General features: G+C 43.5%; 1 protein-coding gene across 9 annotated transcripts in view; it reads right to left on the reverse strand.

Moving 5' to 3' along the window:
* LOC143354414 (venom dipeptidyl peptidase 4) overlaps nt 1-17,073 on the reverse strand; it is a 345,338-nt gene that overhangs the window by 23,869 nt on the left and 304,396 nt on the right. For all 9 annotated transcript variants that reach the window (XM_076788472.1, XM_076788469.1, XM_076788477.1 and 6 more), the window contains 2 exons: nt 6,364-6,551; nt 2,385-2,579 (listed from right to left, as the gene is read on the reverse strand). In XM_076788472.1, the coding sequence (XP_076644587.1) occupies nt 2,385-2,579; nt 6,364-6,551 (383 nt within the window). The remainder of the gene's footprint in view (nt 1-2,384; nt 2,580-6,363; nt 6,552-17,073) is intronic.

The raw sequence follows: 17,073 nt of genomic DNA on the forward strand, positions 1-17,073 counted from the left end.
CCGTAAAGTTGCCCGGGGAATTTCAAGAAACGCGGTCCGTGCCGCGACTCGGCAACTGCTGCTTTCGCCGCGGGAGAACCTTTCACGGTGCCTCGAAACCAGCGTTACCAGATCGGGTGAGTCGAGGGATAAATGCCGTGGGAAGTGCTATAGGCAGAACCTCGGTGGTCTCACGAAGCTATAGTGTAGTCTAGGCCTGGGGAACTGGTGGCCCACACGGTCACGATTCCCCTTCTACTGAGCTACCCCCACCACATCCAGTTGACTGTTCGACTCCGTCTGACCTATCTACACACATTTGTTCGTTTTCTTATCGTTTGTGGTAATAGAATGTTGCGGGTGTTGACGTCAGATTGATATATGGATCGACTAAATGGTATAGAAGTTGGAAAAAGTAGAGAATCGTGTGGAGAGTACCTGTGAGGGCACTATAGATTGAGCTATATCGAGGTTAGTCGCGTACCAGCTGTCGACCATATTGGACAACAACCTTTGCTCACTGTATCGATTGCAAATCTGTGTTCCTAGTAATTTACGTCAAACAAATGTTGCAGTTTTCGAAATTAGCTTGCTGTAGCGATAGAATAATTTGTGCCAACGTTGAAAAGGAGGTTAGGCTCCATTTCGAAGTCGGTGGCTCCGTGGCTGTCGGCCATATTGTGAATCGAAATCTCGGTCAATTTTTATTAACTTGCACCACATTTCCCTGTGATTTCAGTAAATAAATATCGCAATTGTTGTAGTCAGTACTCGAGCGGTTACCGTATAAAATTAACGAAGAGGGTAAAAGAATGAAAGCGTTGCAAATAGAATTGATCGTCACGTCGATCGTCGGCCATGTTGGATAGCACAATCTCCGCCGCGTCGCCGGGAATCTCGCTCACGAACAATTTACAGTAAATAAAATGGAATAAATATCTACCGTGTCGAGGTATCCCGTCGAATAAATTGCGCAAGAGTTTGAGGAAGAGCGGCGAGAAGAATGTGAAGAATAGTTTTACCGGGGAACGTTATAAATTGCGTTATCTCCCGACATCGGTCTTGTATCGGGATCGGATCCGCTCGCGATCGCGAGCACCGTTCCGCACAAATATAAATCCGCGTTACCGGTTCTTTTGTTGACGTACGGCCGTTAAAAATGCATAGAGGCTAACAAGGGCGGCGGACGCGTCTTTTTGCATTTAAAACCGTACCGGTGACGGGGGGACATTCGGTAAATTACGCCCGGGACACATTCTGTATGTAAATGGGCTCGAAGGAAGCGGAATTAGGAGCGGGGCGTCGCGATCAAAAACCCGCGGGCCCATAACACAATGAAACTATAACATTCCGATCTATTTGCATTTTAATCGGCGAACTACTGCCGGCGCAACTGGGGCGCAATTTTTTTTTTGTTCCGCGCGAGCAACAAAACGGGCGCGCCGGAAGTTCGTCCACCGTGCTCGAATGTATTACCGACCGGCGCGGTTTCGAAATTGACTGAAAAATCACCGCGCCGGTTTATTGTCCGCGTATTAGGAATTAATCATCCGCGCGTATGTAAGCAGAATGGCCGATTCACCGACATATTTTACCATTAAAGCATCGATATGCCCGCGCGCCGCCAACTGTGTGTCCACTTCGAAACTCGCTTTTGTTCGGACACAGACGGGACGGTCGAAATGAAAATCGTGTTCCGCCGCTGAAACGATCTCGTGGCTTCCAAACACGAATGGAAAAGGAATTATGGACGTTCGTAATTTTATATGAAAACCACAGAAACCCACTTTTGTTCTCCCAATCAGGCTGCGTGCATCATTTGCACGGACCTCTGTGCGAAATCAAAGTGCTTTTCTGCATTAGTAACAAGGTGCCAGGACCTCGTATGAATAATTTTAATAACCACCACCCAGTTTTGTCATAAATCCTCTAAATAGCTGCTTGTACTATTTAATTATTGCACAAGTAAAGTCCTGTTCTCTCGTTGTTCCCCGTAAAAGATGAAAACAAGTTCGCAGAGTTTTGACGACTGGAAACAGCGAACTAAACGCGAAGAATATTTGTTGGCCAGTCTTCGCCAGAGAATTCCAATTCGTCGGGGTACACATTGTGTTTTCCGATGGCGCGCGGGAAGTTTAAATAGCATCCGTAATGCCTTTATAATTCACTTTTCCTGGACAGAGAATTATTTCGGACCCCGTCGCGCGCCGGTCCTGTAACGGAGAACCTGTCGAACTGGGACGGAATTTGCATGCCCCGTTGCGCACAGAAGCTGCCCGTAAAATTAGAATTCTACCCGTACTTGAGACCAGGCGAAAGAAGAGAACGGTAGCCCGCCGGACTGTATCGGAATATGCAAACGTCCGGGGGAGAAGTTTCTTTTACTTCTCGGGCCGGTGGCTCACCTGGTAACGTTAATCTGATCGGCGATCTCCACGGTGCCCAGCTTCCGGTATCCGGCGAACAGCATCCCGTTGTCCATTAGACCGGAACCACGGCCGTCGATGGTCGCGTAAATGATGCTCTTGTTCGTTACCAAATACGTGCCCCAGTCGATGTTAAACTTCTGGGTCACTTGGTACGTATCTGGACCGCCATATCTGAAACAAGAATCGAATTCGCTGTAGCTTCATTAACGAACAACCGTGCCACAAACTTCCATAATTGTCCGATATTTGGTTAACATAACGGAGATTTTACGCGTACCAGCTTGAATACAGGGTGTCCCAAATATGTGCACTTCCTTGAATTGGCTGATGCCCGAGGTCAGTTCAAATAACTTTTTCCTTTGCGAAAATATTCTCCGCGGCTTCGTTAAGGAATTATTAATGAAAAACACGGACCAATCAGGGCACCCCTTCTGAGGATATACATTTTTGGGACACCCTGTATAGCACGCTTAAAAATTTAAAATGTCGAGTCTATTTCAACAGTATCGATCCAAACGTAATCGTAAAACACAATTAGGGGGGCCCGTTAATTTTACATGGCCGATCAAATTAGAGACTATCCATTAGCGGATCAACTCGGCTCGATTTAGAAGCAAAATTCGGAGCGCCGTCAAGTGTTGTCACTCCTGAGGCTGGGAAGAATGGTGGATTCAATTTCCGGATTTAATTGCATTACTCCACTTATATTTGCGCAACCGGAGATCCATGAAAATTAAACGAAAACGCGCGTACATACCGCCCGTTGCCCCGGCGTAATTAGTTCCTTTGAGTTTCGTTTAACCGATCGATCATCCGTTCGACGGATTAACCGACGGATTTTTTTTTCTTTATTTTAGCCACGCGCCGTTTTCAATCATCCGACGAGAAATCCCCCGGAAATAATGGAAAAGGAAGCGAGGAAGCCACTTGTGTATACACAAATCTCTCTCGCGGATTCTTCGCCGTTCGCACAGTGTTCTACTGTCCCCTTCCTTTTTTGGAATTCGACGATTCCGTGTCGTTATATGACGAATCGTTGGCGATCGGATTCGTTAAACACTCTTAACTACTGTTTGCACAGATTGGATGAGGTTTTCTATTAGTAAAAGAGGTGAAATGGATTTTTATACTATCTAGTGGAAGCGAAGACCTCGGGTAAATTCACATTTTAGAAATCGCTCAATACTTGCAGCAAACGATCAGCAATATTTAGAAATATATAATACTTCAACGGGTATAATTTTTCGAAGAGAATTTGCCTCTTCTTCACATCGAGGTCTGCAATATCTCAGAAGTTTGAACAGTCACTATTTGCAGTTGAAGTGACACCTCATAGCGAAGACAAGTCAGAATTATTGATTTTAGAAATTAAAATACTCAGGGCTACCGTTTAAAAAAATTAAATATCGTTTTACGCATAGAAAGGAGATAAAATGAATTTTGGAACTAGCAGAAGGAATTTCTTTCCAGGAGTATGAACGGCGGCCATGTTCATGCGCAGTGCAACTGCGCAGCGAGGTGAGGCGTTTCTACATCACCGATAATTAATTATTTTCTGAGGAAAAATCGAGGAAATTACGGTGAAAGAAGTGAGGAAAACGCGCATAAATCTCTCCGGATCCATCCTTCGCTTTCCCTTCCTCTTCGTCTTTTCTTTTCTTTTTAAATTGAACTAATACGGTGGATCGTCGTCGATGCGACCCGTTAATATTCATTTCTCGAAGGGAATTAATCGCGAGGCCGGCTCGATAAAAATCCACGACGCTCGTTTACATAGAGGCGAATGAATTTCGCGGCGATATTCCCGACGTTTCGCGACACCTTTTAATAGAATAGAGGCTCGCAAAAACTTTTTGATAAATGATATAGCTGCGGCTGACGGGGAACGCCGACGCTCGCCGCCGCCGTCGTTTTCTCTCCTTTTCCTCCTTGCCTCACCCTTTTCCTTTCCCTCCTTTTTCTTTTCTCTTTTTCTAGCTTAGCCCCCGCCGAATAATTCGTATCCGCTCCGCGGAGACATTAAAGCGTATTCATACGGCCGGCTCTTGGTATTTGCATATGAAAAATAACGCCTAACGAAACAAAGGCAGGCGCCCGGCGAAATCGGGCGCCATTAAATATCCTTTATCCGCGGTGCAGACTCTATCGACGCAATTGAAAAAATATTCGTTCGCCGATTTTATTCCGCCGAGGCGGAGAATGTACGGGCCATTACGTTAATTAACGTGGCTCGTGCACCGACGCCTAAGCGCCGATATCGGGGAAGACGGTGATTTTAGATTCGCCCAGGATTCCGAACTAATTTCGCTAGTTGCTGCTGGCAGTTGCTTGCATCGAAATAAACTTTGTAGTAATTTTGCTTGTGTTGAGCGTTATTGGTTTTGTCAATTACATCTGAATAAATAGATGTTTATTTATTTATTCATCACTAGACCATGGCTTTTTATCCAATCGACTCATTTCTTTTCGTAATAACTTTGAAAATTGTCGATGTTAATAGAAATACAACAGGATTGCCTAAATTTTCTAAATGTTTGGAATGTTTCGTATTTAGTGTGGTAATTTTATCATAAATGTATAAAAAGTCTAAAATCCTCAGTAACGCATACAGAACACATACATAATACATACGGTGACGTGTCTTGCTAAATGGATTATTCACACTTTATATTTTAATAGAGACTAATAGTATGTTTTTTATATGAGAGGAAAAATATAGAATGCGGTAGTAAATGAACATGAATATTTCATGAATATTGTAGAAAAAATTCAAAAAATGCAATGAAATTAAAAAAATTCAATTTCTACCGTTAATACTGTCAAGAAACTTGAAGTTCATCAACAGAACGCGTTGGTTGCAAGACCCGTTCGTTTGACGTAACTAAATATTAAAGATCTGACGTTTCGTATGCAGCAATCAAAAGAGTTCGGAGTGCATTTCGACTGGATTTCCGCAGTCAGAGGAAAGACGGTTGCTGAAAGATCGGGATGATGAATCGAACGCATCGCGGAGCGTCGAATGGACCGCATAAATATTTATAATCGCGGATAAACAGCGAAACTGCTTTGTGATTCGCGGTATAAATTCCCGACCGTGACGATGCCGAGTGAATAAAGAATGGGCGACCCCTCACCCCCGCCCCGGAATGTTCCCGTCTGATTGTTGTTGCCACCTGACAAGAGACGATCGCTCATTTGCATCGAAAACGTTTAAATTTGCGGGGCCGCTCGTCTCGTATAAATTTCCAGAGGGCGTCCCGCGTTTACCCGCGGCATAAATTTTACGCGCTTATTATGATCACCGTACGCGCGTCACCCCCCGTCCCCGAGATTTTCGTCATTCCCGAACAACAGGGAGCCAACAACGCAAGCCGTCCCGCAAAACAATGACGATTCTTTATCATCATGCGCGGCCATCGATTTTCCACACGGTAATTACGAAATTCGTTGGAAAAACCACGCGCACGCGACGTGTATCATTTAATTAACTCGTTAATCCACTGATGTCGCTAATACCGGAATAATTGTAAACAATGAATTATTTATAAAGCCGTGCAATTACTGTTATAGACCGGTTTTTGCGATTAATTATGCTGTGTCGTTAACCGCGCCGATGAAGCGGGAATGGAGACGAAAAAGTAGATGTTACGAGTTATTATGGACCAATCGAATATATTATTCTGTTACTGACGCGGAGCATTATAAACATTTGCGTTAGCAAAAGTATCTACTTCCTTGCATCGTACCATTTTTCTATTTTATAGAACGTATTATGACCATAAAAATAGTGTTATAAATAGATGATTAAGTGCACAGCAAAATGTCGTCCAGGCGCCAACAAAATGGCGGACAGTCTGACCCACAGTGTCAGCGCAGATTCGGCTCGACAGGGTCGAACTAATCAACGTTTAAATAAACTGGGTTGAACTAGTGTAAACTAGAGCAAGGTACTCACACGAAGATCAGCATAGGGTACTTGGTGGCACCGGATAGATCGGCATCGGGCGGGATCAGTAGTCGAACTCGAGCTTGGAACCCACCAGGCACCGGTACTTTGAAACGGCGAACCAGCGGCTGCGATTTCTCGGCGATCATTTCCGAAACTGCCTCGTTGTTCTCCCACACGTGCAGCTTCTTCGAGTTCTGGGAACAGAGAGGGGGGAGCTCGTCGAGATTTAATCTTAATTTTGGATTAGTGCCCAGAACCAGTAAGAGAAACGCCTCGCAACGGAGGGCATAGTATTCTTAAAACCTTAACGGAATCGCGGTGAACCTCGACGGAAGATCCCGAGAATCCTAACTTCCCTTTTCCAGTACGTTAAAACCAATGGTCAGCTTCGGAGATACGGAGCCAAATGCTGAGATACGCGAAATATGCCATTTGATTTAAATGAACGAGAAAAATAATGAGACGAAGATCAGAGGCGAGGAACAGTGTACATTTTTATTGAAGTCTTCTGTGCATTTAGAAGCTGTAGGAAAAATTAGAACCTCCCCAAGCCTTCAGGCTGTGAGTATGTACAATACGATGACTAGTAAATTCTAATTAGGTGAATATTATGGTGAACACTTCTTTGAAATAAATAATATAGACGTACTATGTAAAATGGAAGTCACTTTCGATTGAACCTAATAAATACGGCGATTTTCGTCCTGAAAAAATGATAATCAAGAAAATCAAGCGTAAAGAAAATGACGTGACATTTGTATCGATTGTACACGCGGAAGTATTGTATAAAAAAATCGGAACTATCAAGAATTAAATTTTCTCCGTCCCCTCTTTTCCAAAGTCAGTATTTACACTTCCCCTTATTTATTCTCGCGAATATCGTTTGACCAGAATCACCGTCCAGCTTCGCCCAGTTTATAGTCCGCAAATAAATCAGATTTCCAGCCGCCGCGGGACAGTACAATATTAATGCAAAATGAACGTGCAACACTTGCGTGTCCGAGTTGTTCGCGCAGCTGAGGGAAAAAAATCTCTTCCGGCGGGCAATCGATACTCGAAAAGTTTCTTGCGCGTCTCGAGGGACGGTTGTAATTTACAATTCGCAATTTGCTCTTGTTACGCCGTTTTACATAATGAGAAACTGATCAACGGCGCCCGGGGGAACGAGTCGAGTGTGGCAGGGAGGGGGAGGGGGGGGGGGGGAGGATAATGCACGGTTCATTTTTAATCAATATTTCGCCGTGCAACTGGAAGATTCCCCGGGTGAAAGCCAGGCTGAGAGTGGAAACGATTTATCCAGGAAAATTTTTTCGAGTAATTTCGATCGCACGATTTATCAATAATAAACTCAATATCTCGCCGATAGTCTGCGCGACTACAACGCGGAGAGTTTCCTGGCTATTGTTGCGCGGGCGCTATGTAACGTTGACTACGGACAGCGAACGGCTGTGATTTATTGTCTGTTGACTCGCTTCTTTTATTCATCGCTGGACTGTGAAATTTTATGCGTTGCTGCGTACCACGCTGTTCTTGAAACTTATACGATACAATATTTATTTGAATTTAATGCGGACGCTCGGTTTATGTTTCTCTGTTCAACGCTTGACGAAGCGAGGGGGCATTTGTTCGCGATCAATCACTTTTTGTTTTTGTTGGCGGAGGTGTATTAACGCGGTTTGTTTATCGGCATCCGTGCGCGCTCGTGGCAATACCGCTTACTGTCAGCCAGACTTATGAAATGGCGGCGATGACGATGCGATTACAATGAGATCGATAAAGCCTGCTTACTCGAGGCAATACGTTTCGCTGTATTATTCTTTGCTGTGCGCCGTGGACCTTTGTTTTCCCGGTTTTGTGCAGACGGAAGAAGGAATTGAATCTTTTTTTTTATTTGTTGAGTGTCATATATTTTATATTCTTTTGATGTAGATACTGATTTTTGTTGGAGACACAAAAGGGGATTTCCATCGTCAAAGAGATTGTTGAAGTTAATATTACGAAACAGAAGTTGAATGGAAATGTGTTTCGTCTTCTACCTGTTTTTACATATCATTTCAACCGTTCATTGTTTTCGCATGAACTCCGCATTTCGGTGATAATCGCAGAACAATATTCCAGAATAATCACGTAGGAATCATTAGCCGGTTCATGCGTATGTTAATTCTTGTTATTCAGTTTAGAGAAATTGAAATCAAATAGAAACCATTGATATTCTATCGAGTCCAAAACAATTTGTTCGGAATTTCAATACACTATTAGGTTCAATGACAAATGACGTTTGTTATAAACACAAAAGGACGGGGATTATTATTCTATAATAATGAATTAGTAATTAAGCCATTGACGGGTATATTCATTTTTGCTGCTCAATTTAGGGTGATCGAAATCAAACGAAAAATGAAATTTAATTTCGTGTCGAAATACAGGTCATTATTATAAATGGCTTATAAATCGACTGCGGATTCTTATGCAAATTTTCAGTTTCACAGATATTAATGTATGACAAACGGGACAAGAAACTATTACACATAGTTTAATTATATTACAAACAGGACAAAGAAAAACTGTCTTGTCAATTGATCGCTGCCGTATGGAGAAAATAAATTAAAACTATTAAAGCTATTGTACACCCCTTCTCATATTTTACCAGAAATGCATCAGCAGGTAAATTGCAAATATGCAAACCAATAAGAAACGACTACGGTCATCAGTTGATTTATGAACCACAAGTTAATTTATATTTTTCATTAATACCCACAAAGTTCCCCAATAAAAATTAGGTCTACAAAAGAAGTAGCTTTTGACAAAATATTGATAATTTGTTCAAAATATTGATAAAGTGCAAATTTTCATGTTGAAAGATTACACATACCAAAAATGCATAAAAATCAATGCATCTCTGCATAGTTCAATTACAAATATTCGAATCAAACAGGAACGTCTCCAGCAGCAACAAATGTCTCTTCGCTCGAGTAATTTCAACAAATTCTCTCGGCGAAAAATTCGATCGACAGGAGAACCGTCTCGTGTATCGATCGGTCTATCAAAATATTAATACAGTGCGATGCCATTACGATCCCGCTTTCCAGCAGCGTTGTCACTTTGCAGGGTGGTCTCCGTCGAGACCGTCGCGTCGTCGTGGTGGGTATCCATTTCGTCGAATAAGGATCCAAACGAATGCACAAAGTTCCGTGAGGCCGTTTCCATTCCCCCATCCTGCGCCTCAATTTCAATAAACAGTGGTGCTACAGGCTGGCGAGGGGCACTCGTTTCCGGGAGGCGAGCGTCTTAAGGCGCGATTCAAATTCATCGAGAGCAGCCGGCGTCGAAAAGAGTAGGAGCCGGAGGCGCCTTCGTAAAACGATGCGAAAGCAATGGCACGTCCCCGTTTTCGAGGGTGTTCGGTTATCTCGTCCCGTAATTAGATTATCCCCGGCGAGAACGGAGAAAAAAAAATGGCAGAAACGAGAGCAAGGAACGACCGGAGAGAAACGAAAGAAAGAACCAAGAGAGAGAGAGAGAGAGAGGGAGATAGAGAGAGAAAGGGGAGAACGCCTATCGCGATTGACGAACACGAAGGGGATGAGGAGAGAGCCGATCAGTCGGCTCCCTTTATCAGACCCTCGGACGATTACAACTCGTAATCGGCTTTCCTCGCGGACAAGCACCATTCGCCAGATCCGACGGCAGAAGAAATAATTTCCTTCACCCCTCTCCCCCGGTAACCGAGGGAGCCGATGAATGGTAAGTGTCTTGTTCTTGCGCCCGCGAACCTCCTCCAACCGATCCGGGATACGCCAATAACCTTCAAGTGGCACACTCGACCGACCGATTTCGAATGCTCCGTCCTCCGTGAGACACAAAGAAGCCGAATCCGCGCGGAAATTGAACCCTTGCGATCGAGCGAGCTAATTCGGACACGTTACCCTTGCTTCATTCGCGATTGCTGATCGCTGGACAACGATCATACACTATTTAAGCCTAGTTAAATATTTTCAAGCTTATAAAAACGTGTGTCATCTTATTCGTAAAAGTCTAGAGAATTGTTTGCTGTATATATTTATTTACTTTACAGTCGAAATACAAGAAAATCTGAATTCCGCGTCAATCAACAGGCTAGGAAGTAGAGCGTTCACCTCGCTGCGCAGTTGCACTGCGCACGCAAATGGCGACCGTCCTTACGTCAGAATCATCAGATAAAACTGTATGCCGTCGTATTTAGGAGAATCTAAGTAGTATTTTCGCATGAAAAATGTATCTACATTTTGAAGTCAATCTCCACGCTGAAAAGTAAGCGTCCACCTCGTTGCGCAGTTGCACCGCACACGCAAATGGCGGCCATCTGAATTCCTACGGAGAAATTCCATTTCTCGGTTAAAAATGCACTATAACTTCCTTCCTCCGTTTAAACTGTAATCCAATCGGTGTAGCTGGGCCGACCAAAGTGTTTCAACTTCCGAGATCAACAGCTCTCGGTACGATTTCATAAGAAAGATTATTTCTTGGCTTAATTTATCACGGTGGATCAGTACGAATCCGCCAGTCATTCATCTCCGGGATTAACACCCCGGATGGGGATTTATAAATTCCGGGTATCGCGGTGGGAAAGCCGCAGGGACTCTCTGCGAATCAGTCGATCTGACAGAAGATTAAACGTGCGGTATAATACATTAAACTCGACGGTGTCTCTGTCCGAACGGTAAGAAAGCGTGCCGCTGCGTGCCCGACGTTGATGCATGGAAGCTTAAAACTTGGCCCATCTGTTTCTAAGATCGCTCGCCCCCGGTGTAAAGCCTTCGATTGCGAACCAGGAAGAAGAGAGAGGATCGTCGTTCTTCATGGGGGCTGGGACGCGTCGGCGTGAAAAGTCGCTGTCGCGAAAGAAATCGGAAATTATACGCCGTAAGTCAGATTGTTTAGCCCGATGGAGCGATCGATCTCAGCACACACGCTTCGGTCGAAAATTCATTTATTCTTCCATTCCTGCTGCAATGGAACTGTTCAAAGTGGACCCCAACTTGTATCATCCTTTGCAACCGAGACTACTCTGACATAAAAATTCAGAGAATAGAGGGTTCACAACGTGAGAATTATGATATTGTAATGTTTAATGACTCCTTGGACTCGCAGTTCGAGTACAAAGGGTTACATTTCCGTAGATTTGTAGATAAAAACGTCTAGAGAATTTTAGGTAGATGGGTTTTGTAGATTAACTCGGTATTCAGATTTCCTTGTGCTTGCCGGAGGAAATGCCCCAGACTCTCTTAAATACATTTTTATGGTGTGATGATTCTCGTGTTCGGACGGCCGCCATTTGCGTGCGCAGTGCAACTGCGCAGCGAGGTGGAGAGCTCTTTCTTAATCATGGCGTGCCTAGATCTTCAATAACGAAAGATGTATAAAATACGACACCGTAGACGAATAGAATGGTACAATAAACAGTAACAAACGTTCTCCACGGCAAGTTCCGTTGATGAATGAAACTTTCGTGGAGTGATCGAACGCGTCTCGAAAATAATCCACTTATTAGGCCTGAAATTGTGTGCATAGAGGGGCGGCAATGGAATAGTTAAATAATCCGTGATGCTGTCATTATCCTGGATTGAAATTGCTGTCCCCTGCCCGTTCAACTTCGACTCGAGCGAATCGCAATTACGAACTCGTATTATTCGCCGCTTAATCGTCGCTGGATACACCGAGATTCGTATGCATTATCGCTCGGGCACGAACAAAACAGCCTAGCAACCCGAAACCGGCGCGTTGCGCTCGCGCGGTGGGTGTTTGTTTGTTAAGCGGCGGGAAAATTTATTTAATTCGACTGGCTGATAACAGTGCCATGTTCTGTGTACTCGTCTACGATAAACGCGATTCCGTCGCCGGCGTATTGTTGTCCGGCGTGGCCGCAACGATTTGTCAAACGATTACAAAACCGAGCGCCGCGCGCGCAAACATACGCCGACGGGCAGGCAGCCTCCGCTTATTAATCATTCGGCCGTGCGCGACACTTCAAATTAATTGAAAACGCACCGGCCGCCTCTCGTCAAGTAGCTCCGTCGAACGACGAATGATAGAAACCCACCGCCAACCAGCGTGTTTTTAATAAAATTGTTCGTCGGCAAGACAAATATTTCCGGCGATCAATGGGAAAATCTCCCGGGGAGTGAGGCGGATAAGAAGATCACGAAATTAAATGGAAATCTGTGCGGAGGGATGAAACATCGGGGAAAATACCGTTCAACTGTGCAGCGAAAAAACTTCAGTTTTCAATGCAGTGACGCTCGGGCGATCTTCCACGTGAATGCGATAACAGGCCCTGCCGCGGTAAAAAGTCGAACAGTTTAATTGAAATCCGACCAACGGACGCTGTATAATACGGGAAAATAACAGAATGAAAATTTACTGCGGACTCGAAAGAAACTCGCGGGGAATAAGACTTTGACTAAATGGGCCTGGTGAATCGCGAGCGAAAACGGGTCAAACATAAAATTCGAAATGAAAGGTTAAATTACTAACTTTGGCGTCCTTCAACGCTAAATGTTAAAAATACATATACATATATAAAAATGTATATTTCGACGGAAAATGTTCACCATAAAACGACTATCCCCGTATAATCAGTAAAGAGTTCGTTGTCCGTGCGACCACGAGAGACGTCCTTCGATTACTATTCGCTAGTTCGGAGCTTGGAGCGGACGGTCAGCAAACATTTTGGAAATAACTTTTTTCCTGGTGTTTTTTTCGCGGAAGCGGAATAAAATCCGGCGCAGCATCCAAGTCCCAAGAGGTTGGGGTATGGGCAGGAAAAATCCGCAAGTACTTCGAATATCGAATATCCTCGGTTCGGATCCGAACCCCTGGGATTTTCCCGTTGCGTCTAAATCTGTCCCGTCGATTTGTTTCTTGTCCTCCGACCGCCGCGGACGTTTCTAACAATAAGCGACGGCATAAAACATAGGAACCGGAACGAGGTGAGGTCGGTAGCTCCGGACGCTGACAAACAACTATGGCGAAAAGGGGTGCGCGCGCGAAGAGCATATCACCGATTTATCGAGTTATCCTGCTTATGCGAAGGCGACTTTCCCACCCGACGATGGAATGAAATGGAACGGGATTTTCCTCGAGTGTCCGGTCCGCCGTATTTGCCCACGCGTGAATAACTTTTTCTCTTTTAATCTTATTCCGATTCCCGCCGGACCAACCCCGTTATTCCCGTATCGATCGTTCGAGGTGTTAACGAGCTTCTGGGTATTCGGGAAAACTTCCTACGGTTTCCCGGAGAGATAGATTTTTTTCCGGGCAGGAATCAAAATTTCGCGATACGTGGAATTTAATGAGCCGCGAACGAATTCATTTTTATAGACAGAGCGGATCGCGTACGTGTCCGCTCTGTTCGCCGCGCGAAAATGGAAACCGGGAAATTTGATCGGTATTCCGGTTGGTCGACTGTGGAATTATTCGGAACTCGAGTCAGAAACTTGAAATTACCAAATTAATTTATTTGCTAATTTATTGGCCCAGTTTGCTGCGGGAAAGTTGATCGAAATTGTAACAGATGCGATTTTACGCGCACGGGGGAGATTGGCGAACTGTTTTTGATTGGTGATTGCTGGCGGTGGTGATATCGAGTGTATTGATTACTGTTGCAGCAGTAACGGTCGCGTTTATTCTTCATTAAAAAAAAAAAAAAAGAATACGAAGGTCAGCTTCGTATTTTTGAATGGAACCATATATGTTTTTCATATTTACACCGGAAAACCGTTAATTTGGGAGATGTTTTGCTGCTACACAATAGCTACAGTGGAATTGAATACTCTTTTGCAATACAAGTTAAAATATTTTTCAAATGTTTTTTTCAGTATAAATAGGTTAACAATTGTTTACAAGGAACGACGGAGCTGCATCTATCAATGTATTCAAAAATATATGGTTCTATTTACAAAAACAAAGTTGACCTTCAGATGTCCTCTACGCCTAAGCGAAAGATTTAAGCGAAATTTCATGTGGCGAAGTGATGAATTATATAACTATAACTAGTAAATTAACTTAAATTCGAAATGAAGTGTTCATCGTATGAAAAATAGAAGACGAAACTTAGCGCTCATATCACCGATGAACATTTCATGGGTCACCGCGGAGCCGTAAGGCCTTTCATAGCAGGGTTCGCAGTCTAAAGGTGCAGGGCCGCTGTATTTCTCGCGTATAGCGCGATTTCAGCGTAGCTTCGAGTCTCATTCAAGCGTTTCCGCTTTACTCATCGCCGGCTCCGGCGAAATTGAGGGGTTCTTAAGCCGCGTGCTCACTTGAGAATCGCACCCCGGAGAGTGGAATCCGCCGGGCAGGATACAAACCTCGAGGGGAGACTCCCCGACAGCTTACTTTCCAATAGCCATCGATTCCACCCCCGACAGCAAAACTCTCCGGAGTCTACCTAGGCGCGGGGGCGGTTAGAATTACACCGCCGAGCGTAACTAACGAGGGTGGGAATTCGTTAGCCACCAATTCCTGCGAAAATTGGACGAATAACGCGCGTCCGAGTCCTTGGGAACGTTCTTGACGCTGCACGGTGTTCCGGGGAACTGATCTTAGCTGACAAAGTGCCACGTTATTTTCTATAAAAATCCTCGGCATAGTAAAGAAAAAAAATTATTTCAGGCTACCGATTTACTATTTTCTTCACATTGAAACTATTAAAGAATCAATGAAATTTTTATTCGGCCCCTGTTTCTTAAAATTGCTATTCTTTTATACCCAATTGATCTCCAAATAATTGAGGACATCGCAGACAACGAGTAGTTACAGGAACACCCATTAGTGCATATTTTTTTTACAGCTAAAATTTTCGATTCTGTCCAAATAAAATACACCGTTTTTGGAACCGCGCGCTAGGGATAGCGTTAATCCCGATTTATGCAGGGCACGCTTGTAAAAATAATAAGCAAACCCCTCATTAAGCGAACATCGCGCGCTTCGCACCCCTAAACAACGAAAGAATTCCGCTCACGGGCCGGAGAGGAATTATCCGTCGATTTACGCGACCGGAAAAACTAGGGTTTATCGAGCGTTAAAAAATTACTCGGGGAAAACGGAGAGAACCGCTCGACGAACCACCGGCGAACTTGCAATTAATTACCATCGAAGGAAATTTGCTAATCGCCCGACCCGATTGCGTCCTGATCACTTAATTTCAAAGGAGAAACCTCAAACTTTCGGGCAACGTGGTTGGAAAGCGATAAAATCGATATTTCAATCTTTTGAGGTTCCTTGTAGCAAATAAATATTTATTAAATGCACTAAAGTGTGTAGCCGGATAAGGAGGTCAAAAGTACCCCCAAACCAAATTGAATTCGAAATAGGCTAATTTCCAGCCCTATATTTTGACATGGGGGGTAGTAATGGTGTAACAAAGAAAATCAAGTTTTTCTGTAATTTCTCTTATCCGGTTCGATCGAAAATTCTGAAAAAAATTAAGTATATTTTAGCTATTCAAACGCAGATCTAGGAATTTATTCAGAATTTTTAGCTTCGAAACCGAATTTTAAACAATAAAAAAAAACGGTTTTTGGCATTTTAAATGTTTTGTTATTTTTTAAAGTTTGGTTTCGAAGCTAAAAATTCTGAAAAAATTCATAAATGTGCATAGTAATAGTTAAAATATGCCCGATTGTTTTCAGAATTTTCAGTTGAAGAGGATAAAAGAAATTAAGGAAAAATCTGATTTTCTTTGTTACCCCATTACTAGCCCTCATGTAGACGTGCAGGGTTGAAAATTGGCACAAAGTAGTTTCTTTGGGTAAGCTATCGAATGGCCTGTTACAAATTCAATTTGCAATCAATCAAATTCAGTTACACCCTTTACTTCGTTTTCAATCTTATTCTTGGTTTACTTTAGGATAAATTGTTCAGCTTGTTTAAAGAGCACGTTATTAAAGTGTGGATCATTAGCGCCTTTAATGCTTCTTGTTAGATGTAAAAATGGCACGAAAAATAAGACTAGTTCGTTTAATCGGGTCGATATAGTAGCGAAGATACTGTACAATTCGTTAAAATTTTGCGCTTTTGATGGACGTAAAAAATAGTACGAGATAGTAGAGGGGTTTTTCGTTTAATCAGACTGGCTCTTACTGCAAGATAATTTTGTGGATTTTACTTTGTGGATGCGGAAGATGGCACCGAAAAATGGGGACGTTCGTTTAATCAGTAGCGGTAGTAATTTTCGTTTCCGATTATCGAATGGGCTCGACATTTTCGTAAGCGAATGTTCCATCGGCGAGCATAAACCACGTGACTCGGAATTAAAATTCGTCGAGACCAGAGCAAACAGATTTCCGTGAGGTGTGCAAACGAAACGAATTCGTGTCTCGGTCCTCGGGGAGATGGAATATTGCCGCTGAAATATATGAAGTTTGCACTTTTGGCGGTACGGTGGAGTGTTACGGTGACGGTCCCGCGACGGAATGTAATATGTCAAATGGAATTATAGAGCAGGGATAGAAGTACCTCGGATGGAACGATGAACACAACACGAATACGGGGAGAGGGGGGCAAAAAAAAAGCAGAAAATGTGAACCCGAAAATAAAAACCGAGAAAATACACGGAAATAAACGCGCGAGCCAACTGAACTTTGCGGGCACAGTCGGCCGTGTGTTTCAAAGACGAAATTCGTTTTCCTTTTTCAATAAATCTCTCGGTCATTAGAGATTTTTCATAAAACTTCT

The sequence above is a fragment of the Halictus rubicundus genome, chromosome 5 (assembly GCF_050948215.1).
Source record: "Halictus rubicundus isolate RS-2024b chromosome 5, iyHalRubi1_principal, whole genome shotgun sequence".
Classification (NCBI taxonomy): domain Eukaryota; kingdom Metazoa; phylum Arthropoda; class Insecta; order Hymenoptera; family Halictidae; genus Halictus; species Halictus rubicundus.